This window comes from Bombina bombina, chromosome 1 (genome assembly GCF_027579735.1).
Source record: "Bombina bombina isolate aBomBom1 chromosome 1, aBomBom1.pri, whole genome shotgun sequence".
Taxonomy (NCBI): Eukaryota; Metazoa; Chordata; class Amphibia; order Anura; family Bombinatoridae; genus Bombina; species Bombina bombina.
This window is the reverse complement of record NC_069499.1, coordinates 1,105,113,568-1,105,141,067: the sequence shown is the minus strand read 5'-3', so window position 1 is coordinate 1,105,141,067 and position 27,500 is coordinate 1,105,113,568. Positions and strand designations below refer to the sequence as shown.

Below are 27,500 nucleotides of genomic sequence, written 5' to 3'. Positions count from 1 at the left end.
AAAAGTGGACAGGGCTATTGAGGGAGTTCAGGCTGGAGAGGCCATCTGAGATGTGTAGGCAGGAGTCTGAGGAAAATAATGTGAGCTCTGACAATAAGGAGCTGTGACTCTCCGGGAGGACATTGTCCACCTCTGCCCTGCTACCCACCTCTGTCCTGCTCTCAGGCTCTGGAGTGGGCGTTTGGTAGAGGGGGCTCCGGGATGCAGTCTCCTGGCCAGATTGGGGCATCTCCAGCCTGCTGTCTGGGCCTGGATCCTTTGAGTTGTGAGGAGGGTACTGATCCCTGTCACTGAATGAGTCATTGCTGTCCAGGCCTTGGGGGTAAGATGGGCTTTCATCACCCTCATCCCCAGGCTCACAGTCCTCAAGAGCCGAAAAGCTCTGGTCTCCATCTTGCAGGTCTTTGTGTTGGGTCTGTCTCTTGTGCTTCATTCTCCGGTTCTGAAACCAGACTTTCACCTGCCTTTCAGTGAGATCCAACAGGGCGGCTATTTCCACTCTTCTGGGTCTGCACAGGTACTTATTGAAGTGAAACTCCTTCTCCAGCTCCAACAGCTGAGTGTTCGTATAGGCTGTCCTGAGCCTTCTGGACCCGCTGCTGTCCTGGAGCCCGGGTGGTTCTGGAAATACAAAGATTAGTTACAGGAAATCTCACTGATACTACACAAACCTAACCCTTATTAAGTAGGATCCACTCCTCAAATAACATGTAATGATGTCATCTGTTCAGCACTATATACAATGAGGGTGTATGGTGGGCAATAACCCCCTAAACATATTAAATTAAGGTCTGACTCCCATATTGTAATAAAGCACAATGTATTACTAGGCTCATACAATTAAGCCTTAGACGTTCATGCAGAAATGCTGAAAGTAATTATTGATAACATTAAAAACAGAAATATCAAGTAGTGCCCAGTGCCATTTTCCCACAGATACTGTAAATCTACAGTATAATAAATGCTGAGCTGGGTTTTTACACAAAGCAGCTACAAGGGCTGATTTACTACAGACCTGCAGGAGAGCTCCCTGCTGACTCGGGGGCAGACTGGGCTGCTGCTGGGGGGGACCCCTGGCTGCTCTTCTTGCTCGTCTTCTTCTCCTTCATCCAGGGAAACTCAGGTGCCAGGGGCCCGGGCTGTGCTGGGGGCTGCTGGACCAGGCCATTATTATCTGCTCGTTTTAGGTTCCTGGACCTCGGCTGGCTGCTGGAGCCCGGATTCAGGCTGGGGATGGTTTGCTCAAAAGAAGGAGGAATTAATGTCGTCTCCTTGATTGATGAAGTTTGAAATGTCTCCAGGACAGCAGGGAAGGACGTCAGGCACTCTGCAAGGGAAGGCTGGCTGTTTATAAACCCGATCTCCCTCTCAAATTCAAAATTCATGGCTTCCCGGAGCCAGCCTCGGGGTGGAGGAGGAAATATTAGGGCTCCCAATAATTGCCAGGCCCTATAATTGTATATTGCTGATAAATCAGGCGTATGGGGACCCTGCAGTATTAAGCTGGAGAGTGGGCGACTAGCAGCCAATTCCTGGTCACGTGAGCATTGGTGGCCAATGGAAAAAGCAGGCCTGTATAGGAGAAAAAGGAGAAAGCATTATTTTTGCCAATTGATTCATATAAATAATTATGTGGGGTTTTCCAAACTTGGTGTTAGTTGTATTATTTGAGGAAAATAGGATGGGAGGGTGTGTTTGTAAGGGGGGGGGGGGGTGATATTACTCTCCTAGATTCTAAGAGTAAAATAACATAGCAGAGCAAGATACATCTGGGTGTTCAGAAGGAAATAACTTTCTCAGTTTACCCTGGATCATCCTGCACATACAGAAGAGATACAATCTTTCATCTATTTAAGGTGAATAGCAATGGCAAATGTGCACTGGCAGCTTAGGGTGAAGCTAATGCATCAACAATAGAGTATGTGAGTATCTATAAAGAATCCTGTACACTTTAGTAGGGTGGTGTATTGTGACTTATTATTATTATTATTACTATTATTATTATTATTATTGTCATTATTATTATTGTTAGTAGTATCAGTATTTGTAAAAGTGTGCGGAAGCTGCATCTCAAGAATAAATACTTTGGTGAAAGGTCTGCTGAATAGTTTAGGATCAGCAAGGGCTGTAACTGGAAGAGAGTGATCAATCTCCCCAGTACAGGGCACTGACAGATCGGCCTCAGAAAAGCATTCCGACCTTTATTGCAGCAGACATGGGAAAGAAAACTCACAAAATCACAGCACAAACAAAAGACAACATTACACAACACCATATAAACGAAACTGAGTAAAGTTGGATACAAACTTGGCCTGGGGGTGGGGGGTAATAGTGATTTTTTTTATGCTGCAAGTTCCAGTGTAGCTGATTTATTCTGGGCTTGGAAACTTTTGTTCACAAAAAAATTCGTGTGGGTGGTGGGAGTTAAAAAAACCAATAAGTAGGGACAATTGTGCTCAAACGCACTGAGGAGCCACTGACCACAAACCGAGGAAAGATCAGCAATATATTACACACTAAATCCTATTCATATTTAGAAATCTATAGGAAATAGTATTTAATTTTCTGTTTGTGCTTTTCTACATTACAGAACAGAAGAGAGAAGACAGATGCGAATATTATTCTTGTTTTTTTTTTTTTTTTTACTCTGGATATTTTCAGCCTGGAGCCACAACTGTTAACACCAACCACTGGAAATAAAATCTATAACTGTGATTTTATGAAGATGTTTTTATGCTTAATACCTGTTTTCTTTTGAGTTTGCTTAAATATAAGGCGCCAGGTAAGAAACTGTGCTTTTAAGATGCCTGTAAGTAATAAATGAAAAAATCCCATAGATTTACACACAGTTTGTGTGTTATGTTTATAAAGCCAGGGAACATTATATATTAGGATAGACATTTATGTATTTTACTATTTATGTTTGTCTTGGTAAAACTCGATTGATGCTAAAAAAAGGTGCATTTACTATATATACATTTTATTTTGAAAATAATTGGGAGTTTATGTTATTAATAGATGTATTAACTAATCTACGTCTACAGATAGATAGATAGATAGATAGATAGATAGATGATAGATAGATACATATATAGATACGTAGATAGATACAAATATAGATAGATAGATAGATAGATAGACACATAGATGTAAATAGTCAGAATATTTTTATTATAATTAATACTTTTTTTTTCACATAATGCAACCGGAATCTAAATTTTAAAATACTTGCTAGCTGCAGTCAAAAATGTATGTCTGTATGTGCCTGTGTACAAAGATAGGTAGATATGTTTGTGATATTAGTGTTTTTGTGTGTATATATATATATATGTGTGTGTGTGTATGTATGTGTATATATGTATGTGTGTGTGTGTGTATATATATATATATTTGTGTGTGTGTGTGTATATATATATATATATGTGTGTGTGTATGTATGTGTATATATGTATGTGTGTGTGTGTGTGTGTGTATATATATATATATATTTGTGTGTGTGTGTGTGTGTGTGTATATATATATATGTGTGTGTGTATGTATGTGTATATATGTATGTGTGTGTATGTATGTGTATATATGTGTGTGTGTATGTATGTGTATATATGTATGTGTGTGTGTGTGTGTGTATATATATATATATGTGTGTGTGTATGTATGTGTATATATGTATGTGTGTGTATATATATATATTACAGGTGTGTGTGTGTATATATATATATATATGCCACCATGTGTAATGTTAATGTGTGTTTTCTTCTGCATGTGTTTTCTAGCTTCCTTTGTGAGCTCCCTCAAACGCCATTACCAGATCCCAGAAACATGGCGTCCATCCTATTGTATTGTCAGTGATGTGATTCTGTGCATGTGATGTTCACTCCAACATTCAGTAATCAAATGCAGAGGCTCAGAATGTCTCGGGTATTTCTAGGGATGGAAGACAAGTAATTTCACTCAATGTTATGTTATAAAATGCCCATGAGCAACGAGTGAAAATATATTTGATTTAATGTATGAACAGGCTGTGAGTCTGTAGTTGTTGCAAATTGCATTTGACGTGGGTTTAATGATTTCTAAAGTCAGGAGTGACTGGTTTGTTATTTCACACTGACTTTAACTGCAGAATAAAAAATATATAATAATAATGTATAAAAATAGAACTCTGTGCAAAAATAAAATGACTGAATCCCTTTTCTTTTTCTTTGTGTATTTTTTACTGTCTCTCTGTGGATTTATTTACTTTTACTATAATAATCTAAACATTGTAAACCCTATGTATCTTGTTTTTATTTATTTTTTCATTCTGTGTTACTTTTCCTTGTGATTCTACGTTAAAAACTAACAAATATGATAGACAATACCTTTCCTTAACATGTTTTCTCTCATTCAAATACCAATAACCCATCCAGCAATGAATCTTCACATGCAGCTAAATAATTAAGTGCAAATATTGACATTCCTAAATTCAAACAGACTTTTAAAAAAATATACTGGTGTGGAGTGATTACAGATCTTTTCTATCTATGCCTTGAAATATGAACCTTGTATCTGTTCTGTGTTTTTTTAACTGGACCATACACAATTTATAACAGAAAGTTTATTCCAGTTTTTTTTTTTTTTCCAACAGACAACTTTTTTTTTTTTTGCAAGGAAAATGTAAGTACAAAGAACAAAGAAAGATATCTAGAGGGGTGTTGTGAACCCCTCTATTCATGACTATACAATTACAGTTGGATGAGCTTAGCAAGCTCCTCAGTAGATCTAATTACATTATTCATAAGTACAAGGAACAAAAAAACTAACATCTTTCTATAATACTAGAATTAAATAGGCAGATTTTACAATGACAGGGAAAACACAACTTCTTTAATAACAAGTAAATACGAAAAAACTTACAATGTCTTAGTAACTCTTATAAATACATAATATGGCGGATAAATAATACAAAAAAAAGAAGAGAGAAAATATTTTTTCGGCTTTCATAAGCAGCATTAATAAATATATATGTCTCCTTACAAGATCACACATGCCTGGAAATAGCCAGGATTGAATGATCTGAGCCCCCAGGCTGTTTTCAACCATTATATGTAAACTCTAAGTGCAACAGATATATATGTTCACACAGAGAATGCTTAGCAAACATAGGAGGAGTCTGCTTCATATTGTTTGGTGAACATAAATCTGTTTAAAATATACCCTGTATTCACTTTAAGACGAGAGAAGAAACAGATGCTTTGTTTTTCGTGTTGCTTTTTCATGTGTCTGGAAAATGTAGCATTTACATCTAATTTAGAACTAATTTTGATGAGACACAAATCAATTATCTAGACAACACAACTTATTTTTTTGATCTTAAGGCCTAGATTGCTACCACTAAAACATTTGTCTGTCATTTTACTAGAACTCACAGAATAATCCAGATCAATTGAAAAGATTATCAATGTTGTGCATAATATATATGTGCATTTGTGATATCAACACAATCAAAAAATAAAGAAAAAAATCTGATTGGGACAAGAAAATAATTATCTACAGGCAATCCTGCAGGTGAATACACATTTTCTGAAATTAAAAACACATTTTCATCTGTGGAAATTCATGAACACGTTTTTCTCATGGGTGCAAAATCTTAGTTGTCAATTATTTTCACATTCTTATGACATTTTATATAATGAGACATTGTGTCCAGTATTTAAAACACTCAACTTTCATGGCCACTTATGTTGAATAAATCATGAATTCTAGCTACAGATCAACACCCTAACATCTTTATTATCTGGAAAAAAAATAAAGTAAAAGGTTAAAAAAATCACACAAATGCTTCTCATTGTTCCCCGAGGCTTCCAGAGCTGAGCGCCCTCTGTAGTCTGCTAAACAGACTTGTTTACTGTTTAATCACAAATGGGTGAGTTTAGGAGCCTCCTGTATCCTCCCCTGATGGTGAGTTGAAAGCTCTGTGTAGGTTGGGAGGGGATCACAAGGTGCATGATGCTGGTTTGTTGCCATGGAAGGAGCCCCGTTATAGTCCATACTAGAGGGCTGGTGTGCAAGGTGGTTGAGGCCATACAAAGAAGGCCCTTGTGCAGGAACTGAATCCACATAACTACCCCCAACGTACACTGGGCTTCCTTGCATACTAGGAGACACATAACTGCCTCCATTCCCTTGCAAGCCATGGTGGTCATAATCTGCAGAAGCGTTTCCATACTTCTGCTGGGAGGGACAAGCTTTTGTTGGGTTCTGGTAGTAGGCATTATGGTGGGATTTATTAAAAGGAGGTGGGGAAGGTGCCTCATAATTAGCAGTCATTGAGTGCATGGATCCTAAGAACCCTGCAGTTGATTGCATGCTTAGGGGTGGTGTGCTAGTTGGTGAGGGTCCTCCAGATGAAGAGGACATGCCTTTTATCTTCTGATCCTTTTTGTACTTCATCCTTCGGTTCTGGAACCATATCTTTATCTGCCTTTCACTGAGGTTTAGTAGATTAGCCATTTCTACCCTCCTGGGCCTGCACAGATAGCGGTTGAAATGGAACTCTTTCTCCAGTTCCACTAGCTGAGAACTGGTGTAGGCTGTGCGAGCTCTCTTGGAAGCTGCTGAAGAACCCGGGGGGCTCCTGTCACCACTGCAGGTTTCTGCCGCTTGAAATGAAATAAAAGATAATTACTACACTCAGAAATTGAAAGCATTATTTCTTAATAAATTCCCTAACATGCGTGCAGACCTGGCCTTTTCCATATTAGTCTGCACTTCATAAGCCTGTCATTTATTAAGAGCTCTGCTACCCAAAGATGCCCTGGTTTATGAAGATTTGATCAAGCCATACAGACAGTTGCTTTATGACCTTTGTATGATTGAATTAGTTTCCACTGATAACAACAGATTAAAAAAAAAAACATGAAATAACATTCAATGACTGCACAAACTCATCCCTGTGGAACTACTTAAAAAAGCAAGTTTAATTCTCCATATGGTAAACCAAATGTAAAACATACATTGATGATCCCTGTTTGAATTTAGTGATAAGAATAGCATGGCCCATGTACACAAGCCATACAGAGATTATATTGTGTACATACTGTACACATATGCAGAAATCTCAAATTTATATTTTTTCCAATTTATAAAAAACACCCTTGAATTATGGCATATTTGTAACAACAGTGGTAATTTGCCAATAAAAAAATATATAGGCGAATGTACAAACAAACATAATTGAAATCACACATATGAAATTAAAATGTTGTGTCCATGGTTCCCACTTGCCTCTAACTAACATCTCTAAGAGAGAGGGTAAAACTGGAACAAAGGAGTGTTGAAGTTCTGGATTATATATATATATATATATATATATATATATATATATACAAACAAATATATATATATACACATACACAAACACACACACACATACATATATACATACATATATATATATATATATATATATATATATATATATATATATATATATATATATAAATAAACACAAATGTGACCACAAAAAAACACTGGATTAGTTCACTGTATCAGTTAATCACTACACAACACAATGCCCTTATGATTGGTGCATAACATTTTTTTTTACCAACATGGTAAGCAGTGACAGAAAAGATATATGGTTGTCTATTGTAATCGAGTGAACGGATATTATACCTGAGCTGGGGGGACTGGCCTTTTGCTTGGAGTTTTGTCTCGATTCTTTCATCCATGGGAAGATCTGTTTGTTAACAGAATGGCCTGAGCTAGCCTGGGCTTTAACCGGAGAGGATTTGCTTGATGTGGACTGGGAATTTACATTATTGTTACTCTTGACTGTAGGGTTTTGTGTTGGGGACAGTGAAGGGGTCTGATGAAGCTCAGATGCCAGGCTTGGACGCATACAGCTTCCATTCAGGTTTTTAGGCTTGGCCAATGGGCCTGTGTGTCCAAGAGATTGCAGGGAACATGAAGAACGCTGGAAGTCATTATCAATGTGGGCAGTGCTGGTGAAGGCTTGTTGTGGGCCATCATACCCCAAATTACCCGGCTGGTATGTGTAACCTCCAAACAATGTGGGATTGTCATAGTATGATGCTTTCTGCATCTCCTAGGTCCCCAGAATGTGTTGTCACCGAGGAGGATGATGTGCCCACCTTTACTGAATAACATTGGCACCGCACAGTCAATTGGCACGGTTATTCTCTGCTTTAATTTCGAAGCTGACCTAAAAAAAAAATACAATTATTTTTGGCTATTTAACTATTAATTTATATATACTATTTTCATATATCTAGTGTAAATAATTAATCAAATGTAACCAAAAAAATATATTTAAAATTTTTTATCTTTTTACCTACGCAAACATATACATTGTATACAATTCTAATACTTATTGTTTGCAGTTCTTGTTTAAACATTATATCTTGACAAAGGCTCCTAATCGAGTCGAAACGTAAATCTGATATTTCAATAAAATGTATTTTTAAGAACCTGTGATTGACACTTCATTTTTATGAACTCATGATTTTTAGCAACTAAAAAAACGTGTATTTTTAATTTACCTAATTGAAAAGAATATGGGCGGGGGGAAGGATCTGGTCAAAATGATAAACTTCTACCCAAACCACTTGTATTTCAAACGTCTAGTTTTTTTTAATATTATTTTATTTTATTTAATTGTTACAAAACACACATTTTGAAAACAGGAAAAACTGGCATTGCTTCTTCATCCTGAGAGTGAATAACTATAAAACAGGCGAGAATAATAGCTCCTGTCCTGGGCTCGGTGCTATGATGTATGAGGGTCAATCGAGAAGTCGGGAGATCTCTAAAAGCTGCACAATTTCTTTTATTCTCAAAAAGAAAAAAATCTCAAACATCTTGTTATTCTAACTTTAAAGCACAATTTTCCCTATTAAAATCTTGCGTTGCTTTTTATTTTTATTTTGGGTGGGGGTTTAGAAATTTGCCCAAGATGATTAAATCAATTTTAAGGAAAATACCAAAATCATTTAAGTATTCCTGTATTAGTATGAGACTTGTGCGGTTAGGACCTCACATTATATATAAAGATATATATATATATATATATATATATATATATATATATATATAGATATATATATATATATATATATATATATATATATATATATATATATATATATATATATATATATATAAATACACACACACATATATAGATAGATAGATATGTGTGTGTTTATTAGCTACATTATAATATATAACATATATATATACAATATAAATAGATAAATATACACACACACATATATATATATATATATATATATATATATGTGTGTGTGTGTGTGTGTTTATTAGCTACATTATAATAAATAACATATATAAAATATAAATAGATAAATATACACACACGTATATATATATATATATATATATATATATATATATATATATATATGTGTGTGGGTGGGTGTTTATTAGCTACATTATAATAAATAACATATATATATATATATACAATATAAATAAATAAATATACACACACATATATATATATACACACACACACATTCATAATAGTGGGCTATTTTAAATAAATCGATTCAGCGATTCATTTTCACGAATGTGGGAAGCTGGGGCTCTAAATATTTATTTTTTATGGTAATAAAATTGTTTGAGAACTATAATAAATTTCTGTGAATAGATAGAGAATTAGGCCTGAGAACAGCTTTCCTCCTTCATCCCTCAGCACATCACAAATGTCGCTCATTTATCTTTGTCGGAATCCTAATTATTTACTCCAAGGAATTGTTAAAAAAAACTCTCCACCTGAATAATAAATATTAAATGATATCGTGTTCCAATTAGCTGGGGAGAAGTCACTAACGGCGAACTACTTATTTTACATCAACCTTGTAAGAAAAATAATAATAATAATACATGAATTAAACCAAACGATATATATTTGATATTATTATTATTAAAAAGTAAAAATAAAAACATAGATTGAATCTTTTACAAACAACAATAAATCACATTTTATATATATAGATAGCTGAATGTATATATTGATAGCAGTGTATATATATATATATATATATATAGCTGAATGTATATATTGATAGCAGTGTATATATATATATAGATAGCTGAATGTATATATTGATAACAGTGTATATATATATATTGATAAGTGTGTGTATATATATATTGATAAGTGTGTATATATATATATTGATAAGTGTGTGTATATATATATATTGATAAGTGTGTGTATATATATATATTGATAAGTGTGTGTATATATATATTGATAAGTGTGTGTATATATATATATTGATAAGTGTGTGTATATATATATTGATAAGTGTGTATATATATATATTGATAAGTGTGTGTATATATATATATTGATAAGTGTGTGTATATATACATATATATCTATATACACACACATGCATTAGTTTGTGCACACAAAGAGACAACGAATTAAACATAAAACAGGACTAAACTGTAGGCGAATAAAAGACAATAGATAGAGCAGATCGCACCTTGCTGGGGGGCTGTACCATAAATAACACTGAGACTAAAGTGCATTTCTAATATATTAGCAGATTGCCATATACAGACGTTTAATGAGCAACAAAGAAAGAGGGGAAAGTCTGTGAGTGGAGTGAAGCCTAAAGCTGCTGTGAACTCTTCTTGAACCGAGATCCCAGTCATATGGTCATAAATCACTGGGACACAGGCTCCGCCATTCACTGAGAGACGGTTTGGGTCCAGCTTACCTTAGCCTCTGACGAGCACACCGCAGGCAGACATCATTGTATTTCCAACGCAATCAATAGGCGGCATGGAGTGGCCCTGGCAGCCGGGAGGGGAGCATGGAGCGCCGGGCAGCGGAGAGGCAGAGCTTGTGGCTGCCCTATACACCGCCCTACTCGCAGCTAACAATGGCTCCTCACAGACACTCACTAGATCCCCCCCATATAGCACCGGTCCTGCACTTGTAGCAAATGCAGCGGGATAATTAGCCAAATCTCCCCATTTGCTTTGCACCAGCACTAGCGCCTGTTATTGCTATAAACACAGCGTCACCACTGAGGGATTATGCTAATTACAGCCGCGGACAGAGGCCTAGGCTGGAGGTAGCAGAGCTTTCACTTCCTAGTGTTCAATTAGGTGCACAGCTATCTATGCTAATGCACCGTTTACCTTTACATGGTGTCAATTTGTGTCTTTTATTCAAAGCCTCTGATTCTGGCTGTTTTCATAGAACTTGCTTAACACTTGTGCATTCTTCCCTGCCCCCCCCAGGGGTAGATTAGTTTTCCATACATAAATACTTTAGAAATATTCCGGGGGTGTCAGCTAATGTGAGACTTGCCCTTTATTTTACTTTAAATCAGATATAATACCTGAGCATAACTCATTGAGAAAAGTGTTTTTATATCTTCCATGGCATGCTGGGAGGGGGGTTGGAGCCACAATCCCATAAGTTTATTATTCTTGCCTCTTCTGTCTTGTTATAAATAATCACTCACTACAATTGGTGAAATTCTTCTTCTGTAATATAAGTGAAACAAGGAATTTGAACTTCTACATACCTCAGTTACATGGAATCCTTAATAAACTATTATTAGAGTATATAAATGATCTGTTTCTAAAGTACATAAAGAGTCTTCTCCTTCCTAGCAGATTTAGCATTAATTTGTGTTTACCTCCAGTGATCTTGCCTAGGGTATATTCAGTCCTCCAAACAGCCTGCAACTTGCAGATGGGTTAGAACCACGAGGGGAAGTCAAAGATTCTTATTTATCCCCAATGAGATAACTAATTTCACTTTATATGGGCTGGCAAATAAAATATTGTGCTATTTCAGACAGATTGATTAACAGGCTTCATGAATTGACAGGAAGCTGGCCTGTTTATATAACACGAGATACATAAGAATATTTAAATTATACACCCCAGAGGAACTTATTGTATCACAAGTGAAGGGAAAGCAAGCCCATTGCTACCATCACTTTAATTAAAGTCAAAGAAGACTGTAGTAAAAAAATCAAAGAAATCCTCCCTATAACATAATGTAAACACACTTAATCTTTGTAGTGAGGTGTTTGATGGCAGAGTAAACTATTTACATGCATGCATGGTAACACAACCACATACATGCATAGAAACACAACCACATACATGCATAGAAACACAACCACATACATGCATAGAAACACAACCACATACATGCATAGAAACACAACCACATACATGCATAGAAACACAACCACATACATGCATAGAAACACAACCACATACATGCATGGTAACACAACCACATACATGCATGGTAACACAACCACATACATGCATAGAAACACAACCACATACATGCATAGAAACACAACCACAAACATGCATGGTAACACAACAACATACTTGCATGGTAACACGACCACATATATGTATGGTAACAATGCATGGTAACACAAGCACATACTTGCATGGTAACACAACCACAAACATGCATGGTAACAACCACATACATGCATCGTAACACAAGCACATACTTGCATGGTAACACACTTGCATGGTAACGCAAGCACATACATGCATGGTAACACAACCACATACTTGCATGGTAACACACCAACATACTTGCATGGTAACACAACCACAAACATGCATGGTAACACAACCACAGACATACATGGTAACACAACCACATACATGCATGGTAACACAACCACATACATGCATGGTAACACAACCACATACTTGCATGGTAACACAAGCACATACTTGCATGGTAACACACTTGCATGGTAACGCAAGCATACACATGCATGGTAACACAACCACATACTTGCATGGTAACACACCAACATACTTGCATGGTAACACAACCACAAACATGCATGGTAACACAACCACAGACATACATGGTAACACAACCACATACATGCATGGTAACACAACCACATACTTGCATGGTAACACAATCACATACATGCATGGTAACAATGCATGGTAACACAACCACATACATGCATGGTAACAACCACATACATGCATCGTAACACAAGCACACACTTGCATGGTAACTCAAGCACATACATGAATGCTAACACAACCACATACTTGCATGGTAAAACAACCACAAACATGCATGGTAACACAACCACAGACATACATGGTAACACAACCACATACATGCATGGTAACACAACCACATACTTGCATGGTAACAAAATCACATACATACATGGTAACAATGCATGGTAACACAACCACATACTTGCATGGTAACACAACAACAAACATGAATGGTAACACAACCACATACATGCATGGTAACAACCACATACATGCATGGTAACACAACCACATACATGCATGGCAACAACCACATACATGCATGGTAACACAACCACATACATGCATGGCAACAACCACATACATGCATGGTAACACAAACACATACATGCATGGTAACAACCACACACATGCATGGTAACATCCACATACATGCATGGTAACACAACCACATACATGCATGATTACAACCACATACATGCATGGTAACACAACCACATACATGCATGATAACACAACCACACACATGCATGGTAACAACCACATATATGCATGGTAACACAACCACATACATGTATGTAACACAAGCACATACTTTCATGGTAACACAACCACATACATGCATGGTAACACAACCACATACATGCATGGTAACAACCACATACATTCATGGTAGCACAACCACATACATGCATGTAACACAAGCACATACTTTCATGGTAGCAAAACCCACATACATGCATGGTAGCAAAACCCACATACATGCATGGTATCACAACCACATACTTGCATGGTAACACAACCACATACATGCATGGTAACAACCACACACATGCATGATAACAACCACATACATGCATGGTAACAACCACATACATGCATGATAACACAACCACATACATGCATGGTAACAACCACATACATTCATGGTAACAACCACATACATGCATGGTAGCACAGTCACATACTTACATGCTAGCACAACCACAAATATGCATGGTAACAACCACATACATGCATGGTAGCACAGTCACATACGTGCATGGTAACACGACCACATACATGCATGGTAACAATGCATGGTAACACAACCACAAAGATGTATGGTAACACGACCACATACATGCATGGCAACACAACCACATACATGCATGGTAACACAGCCACATACATGCATGGTAACACAACCACATACATGCATGGTAACACAACCACATACATGCATGGTAACACAGTCACATACTTGCATGGTAACACAACCACATACATGCATGGTAACACAACCACATACATGCATGGTAACACAGTCACATACTTGCATGGTAACACAACCACATACATGCATGGTAACAATGCATGGTAACACAACCACATACATGCATGGTAACACAACCAATGCTTTAGTATTGTTCTGGTGCAGCAATATGCAGGTTATATATCTAAGCAACTTTCTAGCTTTGACAGGTTGTCATATATCACATAAAATACTTGGGATAAAGGTGTCAAGGTCTTGTTTAGTTTGTACCCAATGAGTGTTGTATGTAAATCACGTGGTAACACTGAGCTAATATAATGTCTTCGACTTTTCGACTTTTTATTTTTATTAAGTTTAATATCACAATTTTTAGGAGATCCTGTTAAAGTAATGATGATTCCCTATTATTTTTGCATACTGTGTATATACATTTACAGGTTAGTCTATCACTGTCCAAGATCCTCCTGCCATCACCCCATACTTAGATTATTATTGTATTACCATTGATTATTTTGCTTTCAAGTAAAGATTTGTATAAAAGTGTTCTGTGGGAATAAAGGACCAGATGGTCGCTACAAAGTAGGCAGGTCTTGTTATATCAATGCTAGATATTGACTCAGTTGTCTCTAACTCTATCCTGGTTATAGACCCACCACTATTATTTAACCCCTTGTAATTTGTTACTAAATACACTGCCCTGTATAGTGTTACCGATCTATGTAGTCTACCTATATTATATTCAATTGATTACACATTATTACGGGTGGACGGTAAGGGGCCTATTTTATACACATCTGGAATGTCAATTGATAAAAATACAGGGGCCTATCCTATAAAAAAAAACAGTTGGCCATTACAATTTTTGGCTTCAAACAGTCTGTGAGAATCGTTTTAACGTTGCTGTTCAAACTCCTTGAAAATGAATGAATGAATGAATGAACGGAGTGAATGAACCAAAATTACTCGAGTTTTGGAACGGCAGAGTTTGACCGACTTCCTAGGGGATTATTAAGTTTCAGTTTTAATAGACTTTCCACGGGTTTTTGTGCTAAGACGGTTATAAAAATAAATCTTCAGGTTTAACTACTAAACCTATTTTACCTTTACATGAGCAAGATAGCTGCCGGTTGCATTGGTGTTTACAAATAAACCCCACAAATGGGTTACTTTTCCAGGACAGCTACCCGGTAGAAAATGGTTAGAAACAGATATAGGGCTATATTCCTTTATTTCCCGAGACTTGATACAATTAGGTTTTTAGCCATAACTATAGCAAGTCGGTAAGTGACTAATATGATATTGGAGTCCCCAACTAGTTTTGAAGTTACCTGGATTTGAGAAGGTGGCCGACTTGATTTTTAAAACAATTCAATCTGACAAGTTAGTTCTTTTTTACTTTTATGAAAAAAAATTTTATTAGGTGGAGAGCAATTTTATTCTAAATACTAAAGGTATAGATAGTTCGTCTACTAGCATTTAATAGATATTAATATAAGGCAAACAAAGTTGAACTTACCAATTTAATTCTCTTGTCCAGTAGAGGTGAAACAGTAACTGGAGTAAATAGGACGAGACCGCTGTAACAAAGTGAATATATTTATTATGAGAAGACTTTAAACTAAATGACTAAAACATAGCACAGCTCAGACCAAGTTTTCTAATGTTATATCATTTATAAAACACAGTAACCGCACGATTTCCTGTAAAATGTAACCTATAAATGTATTAAAATCTATTTTATTCATTAAATGTTCTACATCTTTAAAAGTTCTTTTCAAGTCAATAAACGTTACCTCAACTGTAACACCCAGCTATAATATATATATATATATATATATATATATATATATATATATATATATATATATATATATATATATATAATGATAAAGAAGATATATGTTAGCCTCCCTGCCACATACACATATACACATTAAAAACATGTATAATTCTACTACATATTAAAAAATTATCATTGGGAACTAGGATCCCTTTTCATTTATTTACAAGTCCAATAAACATAAATTTCCAAGGGATACTCCAGTAATATATAAACATAACATCCAATAACTTTAACTCAATGACTAGATTAGGGCAATATTGTTCTGTTTGCAATAAATTATGCTCTGTATGGTTTGTAAACCACGAGGATAGATCAAACCTCACACGTAATCTTCTCTGATCCCTGGTGTTTGGGGCTTTAAATGTCCTTAGCACATCTCTGTGTAAAACCCTTCACAAATCATTATAACCCCCAGGAAGCTGGGCCTGCAGAAATATATTACCTAGTACACGTGCCCACGCATCCCCAGCCCTGGCACAGCTCCACAGAACACAGATCACGCACAGTTAATTTTTAATTTCCTCGGTAGATTAAAGATAAAGTTATTATCTGTTTGTATAAAATGAGAATATTCCTCAATCTATAGTTGTTATAGTAACGAGGTCCAGCAGTATGAATGCTCACCAAATAAATAATGCATGTTAAACTTCTATTAGCCAGATAATGATATAATACCTTAGCAATTGCAATAGAAGTCCCCCTCCTGTTTATTGTGAGCTGGGGCCTGGCAGATGAGAATGTCTTCTCCTTAGGATTGTTCACACTTGAAACCAGAAAATCCTTGCGAAATACCCATTTTAAAATTGGACCTGCATATATTTGAATGTAATGCTTTTTGGGAAACCTATTACTATCTTCTTAAAATGTTTGTTTAGCTCGTTAAGTTTTTGTGTATTGTTCCTTTTCTTGTGCTAAATGACCTGTCATTGAGTAATATGTAAAAGGGCCCTATACACTGTTAAATATGTATAATATAAATAAATACAATAGATAGATAGATAGATAGATAGATAGATAGATATAGATAGATTATAGATAGATGGATACATAAATTCGATAGATAGATAGATGATAGATATATATATATATATATATATATATATATAGATAGATAGATAGATAGATAGATAGATAGATAGATGATAGATTAGACAGACAGACAGACAGACAGATAGATAGATAGATAGATAGATGATAGATAGATTAGATAGATAGATAGATAGATAGATAGATAGATGATAGATAGATAGATAGATAGATAGATAGATAGATAGACAGACAGATGATAGATTATAGATGATATATAAATAGATAGGCAGATAGACAGACAGATAGATAGATTAAAGTGACATGATTTCTGCTTAAAAACTCACCAGAGTTAATTGACACACTAAAAAAATAAAGATCTTTAAATCGCCTTAAATAGTTCTGTGCATTCTGGCTAGTACAGGTCTACATTGAGTCTTCATGGAGGTCACATTTCCTGTAAAAGTTCGCCCCTCATTGCTTATGAACTGATAGAGGGGAATCTGTAGACATCTGCCAGTTGTAGTGGTCAATGTTTGTATAAATCTCCATAGGTGACCAGGGGGCTGAAATGCCTTAAATTCTATTCCAGTTAAGAGAACATGGAGTGAGTTGGCCTTTCTTTAACAGATCTCTTCTGAAGTTATATTTGTAGTTTGCAGAACATTGCGTGGCTGCAAATCCTATATCTCGGTGTAGTTATGGCAGTTTTCTTACAAGATGAAGGCCCGAAATAGTAGAAAAAAGCTAATGGGTAAATCGAGTCCAGTAGTGTGAAGAGAAGAAGATTACAATTCCAGTATCTTGAGAAAAAAAGGTTATTTGAAAGATTCTGTATATTTGGAGCCTTCGAGTCTTTCCATGTCCGTTGGAAGTGATAATCTAAATGTGCACTTTGCTTTAGGGTCTAAGAGGTGGGCTGGCTCCCACCCACGCTTTATATTAACAGAGCCATGGACTAGATTATCCAAACCTACCGCTCTTCAATTGGGAGAAACTGAGATCTGAGTGAATATCTGGGTGAGGAGCAGGGGGTATCTATGAGTTCTGTGCTTGGGACAATGCAGTCAAATCCCTGTTGTTTTGAAGTCCTTAGTACAAAAGTTATTTGCCACTTGTGGAAGATATCAATTCATTTACCATTTAAATATATCCTATCAACATTAGTTTAATCATTATTATGTATTTATTATTATTGTATGCTTTTGGCATATTCTAATTTGCATACCAATAATATTACAAGAAAATCCAGAAACAGTGTGTATCTATCTTAAAGATGTATGTAGTCTGTAATCAGCATAGTTAATGTTCAATGTAAAGAGAAGTTGAACTGTTAATATTTAACAGGACTTCAATGCCTTCATTGTATGATTGCCACATTGTAGGATCTTTAAAACCAAGGTCACACCCCTTGCTACTTTAGAACTGTTGGAAGTCACAAGTATTGACTTAAAATTCGTTGCATCCCATTATCTACAGATAATTATTAGGGCTTCCACAAATACTGACTTGTTAATAATTCAGTATAAAGTACTCGGAATTAGAGTTTCCTACAGCAGTAGCCTTAGGGAGTATATTTGTGGCCATTTTTTTTTAGATAATACAATTAAAACGATATCCTGGGAAGATATTATCTAAAGGGTAGGAACACCATCTCCAATTAAACGGAATGTTTCAAACTAACACAGGAAGAATTGTCCTCTGTGAATCTCACTTACATATTAGGGATAGATAATTCTGCTAGTCAGATACAATGCAACAAGAGAGTAGTTTAAATTTTCAAAAAAAGATCCATTAATATCAATTTACTTCAATGAAAACTTTGTTTCTTCATCAAGTTGATGATTTATGATAAAATCAATTACATTAAGGTCATTCAGGACCGTGTGGTTTCTCTCGGATTTCATTCCTGAGGAGATGAACCGCTTGGTAAAAATATTCCGCTTAGCTGGAGGCAGTAAAAATGATTCAGATGCACAAGAAATTTAATGGAAAGCAATTGTGAGCACAAATATGATGCGCTGGGTCCATGTAGCCAGTCTAAGGCCTAATACATTCATTTGTCCCAGAAAACAGAAAATATGTGCTAGACAAAAACACTGGTTTTGTTCAGTATAGTCACATTTTTGAAGAAGCAAACTATTTCTTAATTTCCCTTGGTGCTCTCCCTGATCAATGCAAATAATTTTGACCATACCTCATAGTTTAAAATGTGTGTTATATACAGAGATGTAATATATCACTATAGTTTGCTGGTCACTGGTCAGGGGAGAAAAGTTACTAGACCAGAAGGAGAAAAGTCCACTTAGTGTTAAAGACAGAAAAAAAACCCAATTTGTTCTTGGCCGAGACTAGTGACAATTTACAGTTATATATATATACTATACGGGATACGATTCAAGTAAAACATAACAAAATCTGAACAGCAAACACACATACACACACACACATATATATATATATATATATAATCTCTGGCGGGCAACAATATATTATTAAATGCAAATAAATATATTTTGTGAAATAAACATAATAATTATATTTTGTGCTAGATATGATAAGCTTCAAGTAAAACATAACATCTGATATATATATATATATATATATATAAATAAATATATATATACTGCATGTATGTGTGCATGCGTTTTATATATATATATATATATATATATATATATATATATTGCATGTATGTGTGCATGTGTTTTATATATATATATATATATATATATATATATATATATATATATATATATATATATATACTGCATGTATGTGTGCATGTGTTATATATACTGCATGTATCTGTGCGTGTGTTTTATATAATGCATGTATTATATATACTGCATGTATGTGTGCATGTGTTATATATAATGCATGTATGTGTGCATGTGTTATATATACTGCATGTATATGTGCATGTGTTATATATACTGAATGTATGTGTGCATGTGTTATATATAATGCATGTATGTGTGCATGTGTTATATATACTGCATTTATGTGTGCATGTGTTATATATAATGCATGTATGTGTGCATGTGTTATATATAATACATGTATGTGTGCATGTGTTATATATACTGCATGTATGTGTGCATGTGTTATATATAATGCATGTATGTGAGCATGTGTTATATATACTGCATGTATGTGTGCATGTGTTATATATATATATATATATATATATATATATACTGCATGTATGTGTGCATGTGTTATATATATACACTGTATATACTGCATGTATGTGTGCATGTGTTATATATACTGTATGTATGTGTGCATGTGTTATATATAATGCATGTATATGTGCATTTGTTATATATAATGCATGTATGTGTGCATGTGTTATATATACTGCATGTATGTGTGCATGTGTTATATAGAATGCATGTATGTGTGCATGTGTTATATATAATGCATGTATGTGTGCATGTTTTATATATACTGCATGTATGTGTGCATGTGTTATATATACTGCATGTATGTGTGCATGTGTTATATATACTGCATGTATGTGTGCATGTTTTATATATAATGCATGTATGTGTGCATGTGTTATATATAATGCATGTATATGTGCATGTGTTATATATAATGCATGTATGTGTGCATGTGTTATATATAATGCATGTATGTGTGCATGTTTTATATATAATGCATGTATGTGTGCATGTGTTATATATATACTGTATATACTGCATGTATGTGTGCATGTGTTATATATACTGCATGTATGTGTGCATGTGTTATATATACTGCATGTATGTGTGCATGTGTTATATATAATGCATGTATGTGTGCATGTGTTATATATACTGCATGTATGTGTGCATGTGTTATATATAATGCATGTATGTGTGCATGTGTTATATATACTGCATGTATGTGTGCATGTGTTATATATACTGCATGTATGTGTGCATGTGTTATATATATATATATATACTGTATATACTGCATGTATGTGTGCATGTGTTATATATACTGCATGCATGTGTGCATGTGTTATATATAATGCATGTATGTGTGCATGTGTTATATATATATATATATATATATATATATATATACTGTATATACTGCATGTATGTGTGCATGTGTTATATATAATGCATGTATGTGTGCATGTGTTATATATATATATATATATATATATACTGCATGTATGTGTGCATGTGTTATATATAATGCATTTATGTGTGCATGTGTTATATATATACTGTATATACTGCATGTATGTGTGCATGTGTTATATATACTGCATGCATGTGTGCATGTGTTATATATAATGCATGTATGTGTGCATGTGTTATATATACTGCATGTATGTGTGCATGTGTTATATATATACTGTATATACTGCATGTATGTGTGCATGTGTTATATATACTGCATGTATGTGTGCATGTGTTATATATACTGCATGTATGTGTGCATGTGTTATATATATACTGTATATACTGCATGTATGTGTGCATGTGTTATATATACTGCATGTATGTGTGCATGTGTTATATATATACTGTATATACTGCATGTATGTGTGCATGTGTTATATATACTGCATTTATGTGTGCATGTGTTATATATATACTGTATATACTGCATGTATGTGTGCATGTGTTATATATATTGCATGTATGTGTGCATGTGTTATATATATTGCATGTATGTGTGCATGTGTTATATATATACTGTATATACTGCATGTATGTGTGCATGTGTTATATATACTGCATGTATGTGTGCATGTGTTATATATACTGCATGTATGTGTGCATGTGTTATATATATACTGTATATACTGCATGTATGTGTGCATGTGTTATATATACTGCATGTATGTGTGCATGTGTTATATATACTGCATGTATGTGTGTATGTGTTTGTCTCCCATGGTTCCAGTTATCACGGAGGAGTGTCTGGGAGTCCTTGGTATTGCTAAATTATTTTGAGTAAAGTCCTCAGCTATAAATCAGGTTCTAGCCCTTTCTACACTTTAACACTTTGCATTTCCAGAAAACGTTTGTTGTTCATTTGCCAAACTTTGGGGAGGTGACAATCTTTCAACAAAAATAGTTTGTGTAATTAGACTCATATGGTTCCTTAGCAAATAGAGCACATGGCTGTATTAAGCAGAGGCTGCTAGCTGGATCACTTGCACACACAGGTTTAATCGTATCCATGACACTGCAGAATGTGAGAGACATGTGCAAAATTCATCACCTCTTATTTTGCTGACTAGTAGCTCGTGTGGGAAAATATTGTGAAATATCCACAAACAGAAAACGACTCAAGTAACTGTCCTCTGTTTATCTGGCTCTGAACTATCAACAATGCAACCCAGCACCAGAGTTATTCCCAGATTTACACAATGAAAAGCCTTGCCCTGCCTCACTCAGTCTGGGAGCCATAACTCTGTCACACAAGGACCAAAGAAGGGGACACAGTTCTGGGTAAAGTGGACGGGCAGACCCAGCTTCTCTGTACTGCCACAGGAGTTCTCATAAAGGATTTCAGATAACCAGGATTATGTGAAATTGATTTCATATTTACTCCGAGTGTGGAATTAATCGCAACAATGTATATGGTAAATATTTGTACAAAGGGATATTTAGTGCTTATTTTGCAAAAAGATTATAACCATATTATAATAAAAAGTTGAATAATATGATTCGAATCTTTACTAATTAGCATGAAAAAAACACAAACACTTTTTTTTTTAAATGGCCAAATTTAGATGTATTGTGTACGAATTTAATTAAAAAAAATTGAATATTGAGTCTATTTTATTTCTCTTCTCAAAATCCCGTGAAGGTATTAACATCAACAATATAAAACAAAAATGATGTACATATAATGGTATTGTGCAGTGATGATACAATGAACTAACTGTATATTCTCATATCAGTGTTTGCATGTAAATGTGCGTGTGTATGTATATATATATATATATATATACACCCATATATATATATATATATATATATATATATATATATATATACACACACACAAATGTGTATATGTATATGTATATATATAAATATAAATATATATATATATATATATATACACATACATATATAAATATATAAATGCACACACATACATTTTACATATATATATATACACTGTTTATTTTGCATGCATTGGATAGTGAATGTTAAAGAGCCTGCCATAGCAGTAATACAATGCATCGAAGACAAAAGAGTAACATTATATGAGGATTGTTTAGAATTCTATGTAGAGAAAGTACAGAAATAAGTTTGCTGCTGGACTATAATTTTCCTACAAATGTAATTAGTCCAATGAATAGAATAGACCGAACATAAATCGATCTGTGTGAGGGTTTACCGGAGAACAGTCAATAAATAAATACGCTTTACACCATTTTCACTGCTCTCAGTCTTCTTTGTCTCTAAGTTTACCCCTCACCATTATTTTCTTGCCTCTAAAATTAATGGCTTTTACATCCACCGGAAACTAGGAACTGCAATGCTTCCTTTTACATACAAAGAGTCAATGAATGGAAAAAAATCAGGGTTTGTAATATAATTTGCCAATTATTGAAAACCTAGATTTATAGCCTAGGGTGCGTTGTTATTGACAGAACTAACCAGTTTCAGAATGCGGATTATTAGTATTTGTAAGCACAGGCACTAACTTTAATTTATTGTCACTACTGTGATAACTAGATGCTAAGTAGTGATATGACAACTTTACACATATAAAGGTATTGTTTATTAGGTGGTTATTGATATGACATTTATATGTATTCTTAAAGAAATATTATTTTTACTATATAACTATCAGTAAACAATGATAACTGATATTGTGGTTCATGATCCCTTTGTTCCCAAACCCCCCAAAATATTATTATTATGTAAAATACCATTTAACTATAATTAACTGGTAGCTAGTAACCTTTGCTTTCCTTACTAGATCCGCCCCCCCTTTTTTTCTCTCACTGGTAAACCATAATTATATATTTTATATATATATATATATATGGTTTTATAATATATATATATATATATATATATATAATATATATATATATATTGAGAGCTAAATAGTGTATTTATATATGTCGTTAAGGAAAGACCATTTGTAATATGTAATATAAATGTAATATAAACTAAATATTCCTGGTGTTGTAAAATAGCTAACCATTGATAAAGTTAACTGTTTACCATTATCATTTTCAATATAAACGAATTTGAGCCTAACAATTTTAATGAATATGGGATGATATAGAAAAATGTTGTGTGCTGTTCTCCCAATCGAATATTTCCTCTCTCCCTCTGTAGCTAGCATGAATATTTAATGCAAGTCCTAGAGGTTCTCTCATTTTACTACAAAAAGGTTTACAGAGCGCCGGTTATAGGAACAGTGATTACAGGAATAGCTGCGTGTGGCTTTGCAGATATAATGCTGGCTGTTATTACTGGCAGACTCAGCCCTGCTATACTCACACCATATTGCAATTGTTTGCTACAGGATGAGGAATCAATGGCATTTCCTAGTAATTAATGTTTAGTTGTTTTTTTATAATTGTGGAAACATACACTTTTAACCTATTCCTGATATTTAAAGAAGTTTATATATATATATATATATATATATATATATATATATATATATATATATATATATATATATATATATATATATATTTATATATACACACACACATATATATTATATATATATAGACACACACATATATATTTTATATATATATATATATATATATAATTCTTGGAAATGCAAAATTTACATGATAATAATAATTGCTAATACTACTATAAGAATAATAATAATAATAATAATAATAATAATAATAATAATAATATAGTACAGACACAAACACCTATTATAAACAATGTATATACAGTACATTCATGTACAGACACCACACACTTATTTAAACAACATTAATTACAATTAAAATACAACTATAACATTTCAGTCATAATAAGAGAGATATATTTAGAGCGGTATAAAGACCTATTTTCGTTGAATCCGTATTTTACCTGTTTGGATAAAAATATTTTAAAAGTATCAAGAAAAAAGGCACAATTTATAAAATGTATTATGTGCAATTTGCAGTATTACACATTACAACAATCACATACATTATATCTCCCAACTTCATCATATTATGTAGAATAAGAAAAATTAAAACCATATTATACATTGTTTTGGCACAAAAACTCCACCCTTCTGAGATATTTAAATAGTGTTATATGAGAGCCCCAGGACTGTAATGGTCCTATTATCCCCACTTTATTGCTAAGTGTCTAGAATAGGTCGGAAGTAAATTCACAAATCTCTTCCCATTTTGGATTATGATCAGCTACTGATCCTGAGAAATGATTCACTGCGGACAGCATCATAAACAACACAACTCTCCCACATCCATACAATGGCATCAGCACTGGGCTGACACCCTTATTGCCATAAATCAACAAAATCTCGTTGAGAAAAGGAATGAGAATAAACCTAAAATTCTATGTGAATGACTCTCTGGGTATAAACACACATAGCACAGAGTGAAGAGGCATGGCAGGTAATGAAGTTCCTATTTGTCACACTTTACGACAATAACATTAATAAGAAACAATAAATTTACATGGACACAGACACATCAGACATAGGGATTCCCTGCTACTTACAATAATCCAGCCCACGGTGTGGCTCTGATCCCACTTTGTTTTATGGCAGCCTCTCTCCCTCTCTCTCCCTCTTTCTTTCTCTCTCTCTTTCTCTGCTATAGGCTGTTTTTTAAGGACAGTTGAATTTCACGTCAGACACAAGGAGACCATGTCTGCGATTTTCCTGACGAATACATATCTATTCTGCAACCTCTGCATTAATTATTTAATGAATCACGTGACATGGAGGGGGAAGGGGGTCTCACTTCCATACACTGAGGACCACTGTGACCTTCCACAAAAACACCAGCAATTTTTGTACTATGATCAAAATTTGGTTCATCTATATAAGTGCCATACTGCCTACAACGTATATACAACATATCTATATATCTCTATCATCTATCTATCTATCTATCTATCTATCTATCTATCTATCTATCTATCTATATCTGTCTGTCTGTCTGTCTGTCTATCTATCTGTTCATCTATATGTCTGTCTGTCTATCTATCTATCTATCTATCTATCTATCTATCTATCTATCTATCTATCTATCTATCTACCTATCTATCTATATGTCTATATGTCTTTCTATCTATCTATCTATCTATCTATCTGTCTATATGTCTGTCTGTCTGTTTATCTATCTATCTATTCATCTATATGTCTGTATGTCTCTCTGTCTACCCATGTGTCTGCCTGCCTGTCTATCTATCAAATATCTATCTATCTAACAATTATTTATCTATCTATCTATCTATCTATCTATCTATCTATCTATCTATCTGTCTGTCTGTCTATCTATCTAGCAAATATCTATTTATCTATCTACCTATTTATCTATCTATCTATGATTTTGCATTTACTTGTCAGTATTATATATTTATATATGATGAATGTAACGTTTATTCAGCTAAGTAAATATAATCAGCTGTGAATTCCAAGCAAACACTTTAAACCACAGCTTGATTGTGGGAATTATATATTTGTATAGCTTGTTTTACTAACAATTATGACACTCTCTTGCTCTTCTACAACCATTTTCTATGTATCAACAACAAAACCCTTTGCACAATACTTTTTGCTGTGAGATAGATACGAAAAAATCCAAACCATTTCTACATGTTCTATAAATATTACGGGGTAATAGATCATTATTATAATCTATTTTAATATCCATGAGGATTTAATCAGTTGGAAATTATAATTAATCTGCATATAACAAGTAAAATATTTCCATTTGTTCTATAAATATTATTGTCTCTTTTATGCAACGTGACACATTAAAATACAATAAACGGTGTTACTTAAACAGGAAAATTCGATTATTAATTAGCAGATATTTATTAAAAAAAATGCTAAAACTTTTAAATTGTTAGTTCCCTCCCGAATTAGAGAGCAAACAAATTCACTGCAAAATTAACACATGAAGAGATTTATATTTTGAATGAAATTGTCCTAAATAGATTCAAACGTACATGGAAAGCCTAGTACACCAGAGGAGACATGTGGGAGGGGGCTTCAAAGCATTTTTAGGGAGATAAAGCCCAAGTTTATGTAACAGAAAGGGGAGATTGATTTAGGAATTTAAACAGACTAGTTTTATTGAGGATCATAAATCTGTCACAGAGATGCAAAATCTGAGCA

The 27,500-nt window shown here is 34.2% G+C and overlaps 2 protein-coding genes and 1 long non-coding RNA gene across 4 annotated transcripts in view; 1 reads left to right on the top strand and 2 right to left on the bottom strand.

Annotated features, from left to right (window-relative positions):
* Nucleotides 1-1,635, bottom strand: part of HOXB2 (homeobox B2) — a 1,943-nt gene extending 308 nt beyond the window's left edge. The window contains exons 1-2 of the mRNA XM_053693858.1: nucleotides 1,016-1,635; nucleotides 1-621 (exon numbers count right to left, since the gene is read on the bottom strand). The exon at nucleotides 1-621 is cut by the window's left edge and continues 308 nt beyond it. Of these exons, the coding sequence (XP_053549833.1) occupies nucleotides 1-621; nucleotides 1,016-1,385 (991 nt within the window). The 5' untranslated portion in view covers nucleotides 1,386-1,635. The remainder of the gene's footprint in view (nucleotides 622-1,015) is intronic.
* Nucleotides 1,636-2,540: 905 nt separating this feature from the next.
* LOC128641257 (uncharacterized) lies at nucleotides 2,541-4,188 on the top strand. The gene is made up of 2 exons (XR_008399461.1): nucleotides 2,541-2,782; nucleotides 3,774-4,188. It is a non-coding gene; the product is annotated as an uncharacterized LOC128641257 (long non-coding RNA).
* Nucleotides 4,189-4,579: 391 nt separating this feature from the next.
* HOXB3 (homeobox B3) overlaps nucleotides 4,580-27,500 on the bottom strand; it is a 54,469-nt gene continuing 31,548 nt past the window's right edge. For both annotated transcript variants that reach the window (XM_053697310.1, XM_053697318.1), the window contains exons 3-5: nucleotides 15,831-15,891; nucleotides 7,654-8,203; nucleotides 4,580-6,638 (exon numbers count right to left, since the gene is read on the bottom strand). In XM_053697310.1, coding sequence (XP_053553285.1) covers nucleotides 5,893-6,638; nucleotides 7,654-8,083 — 1,176 coding nt within the window. In that variant the 5' untranslated portion in view covers nucleotides 8,084-8,203; nucleotides 15,831-15,891 and the 3' untranslated portion in view covers nucleotides 4,580-5,892. The remainder of the gene's footprint in view (nucleotides 6,639-7,653; nucleotides 8,204-15,830; nucleotides 15,892-27,500) is intronic.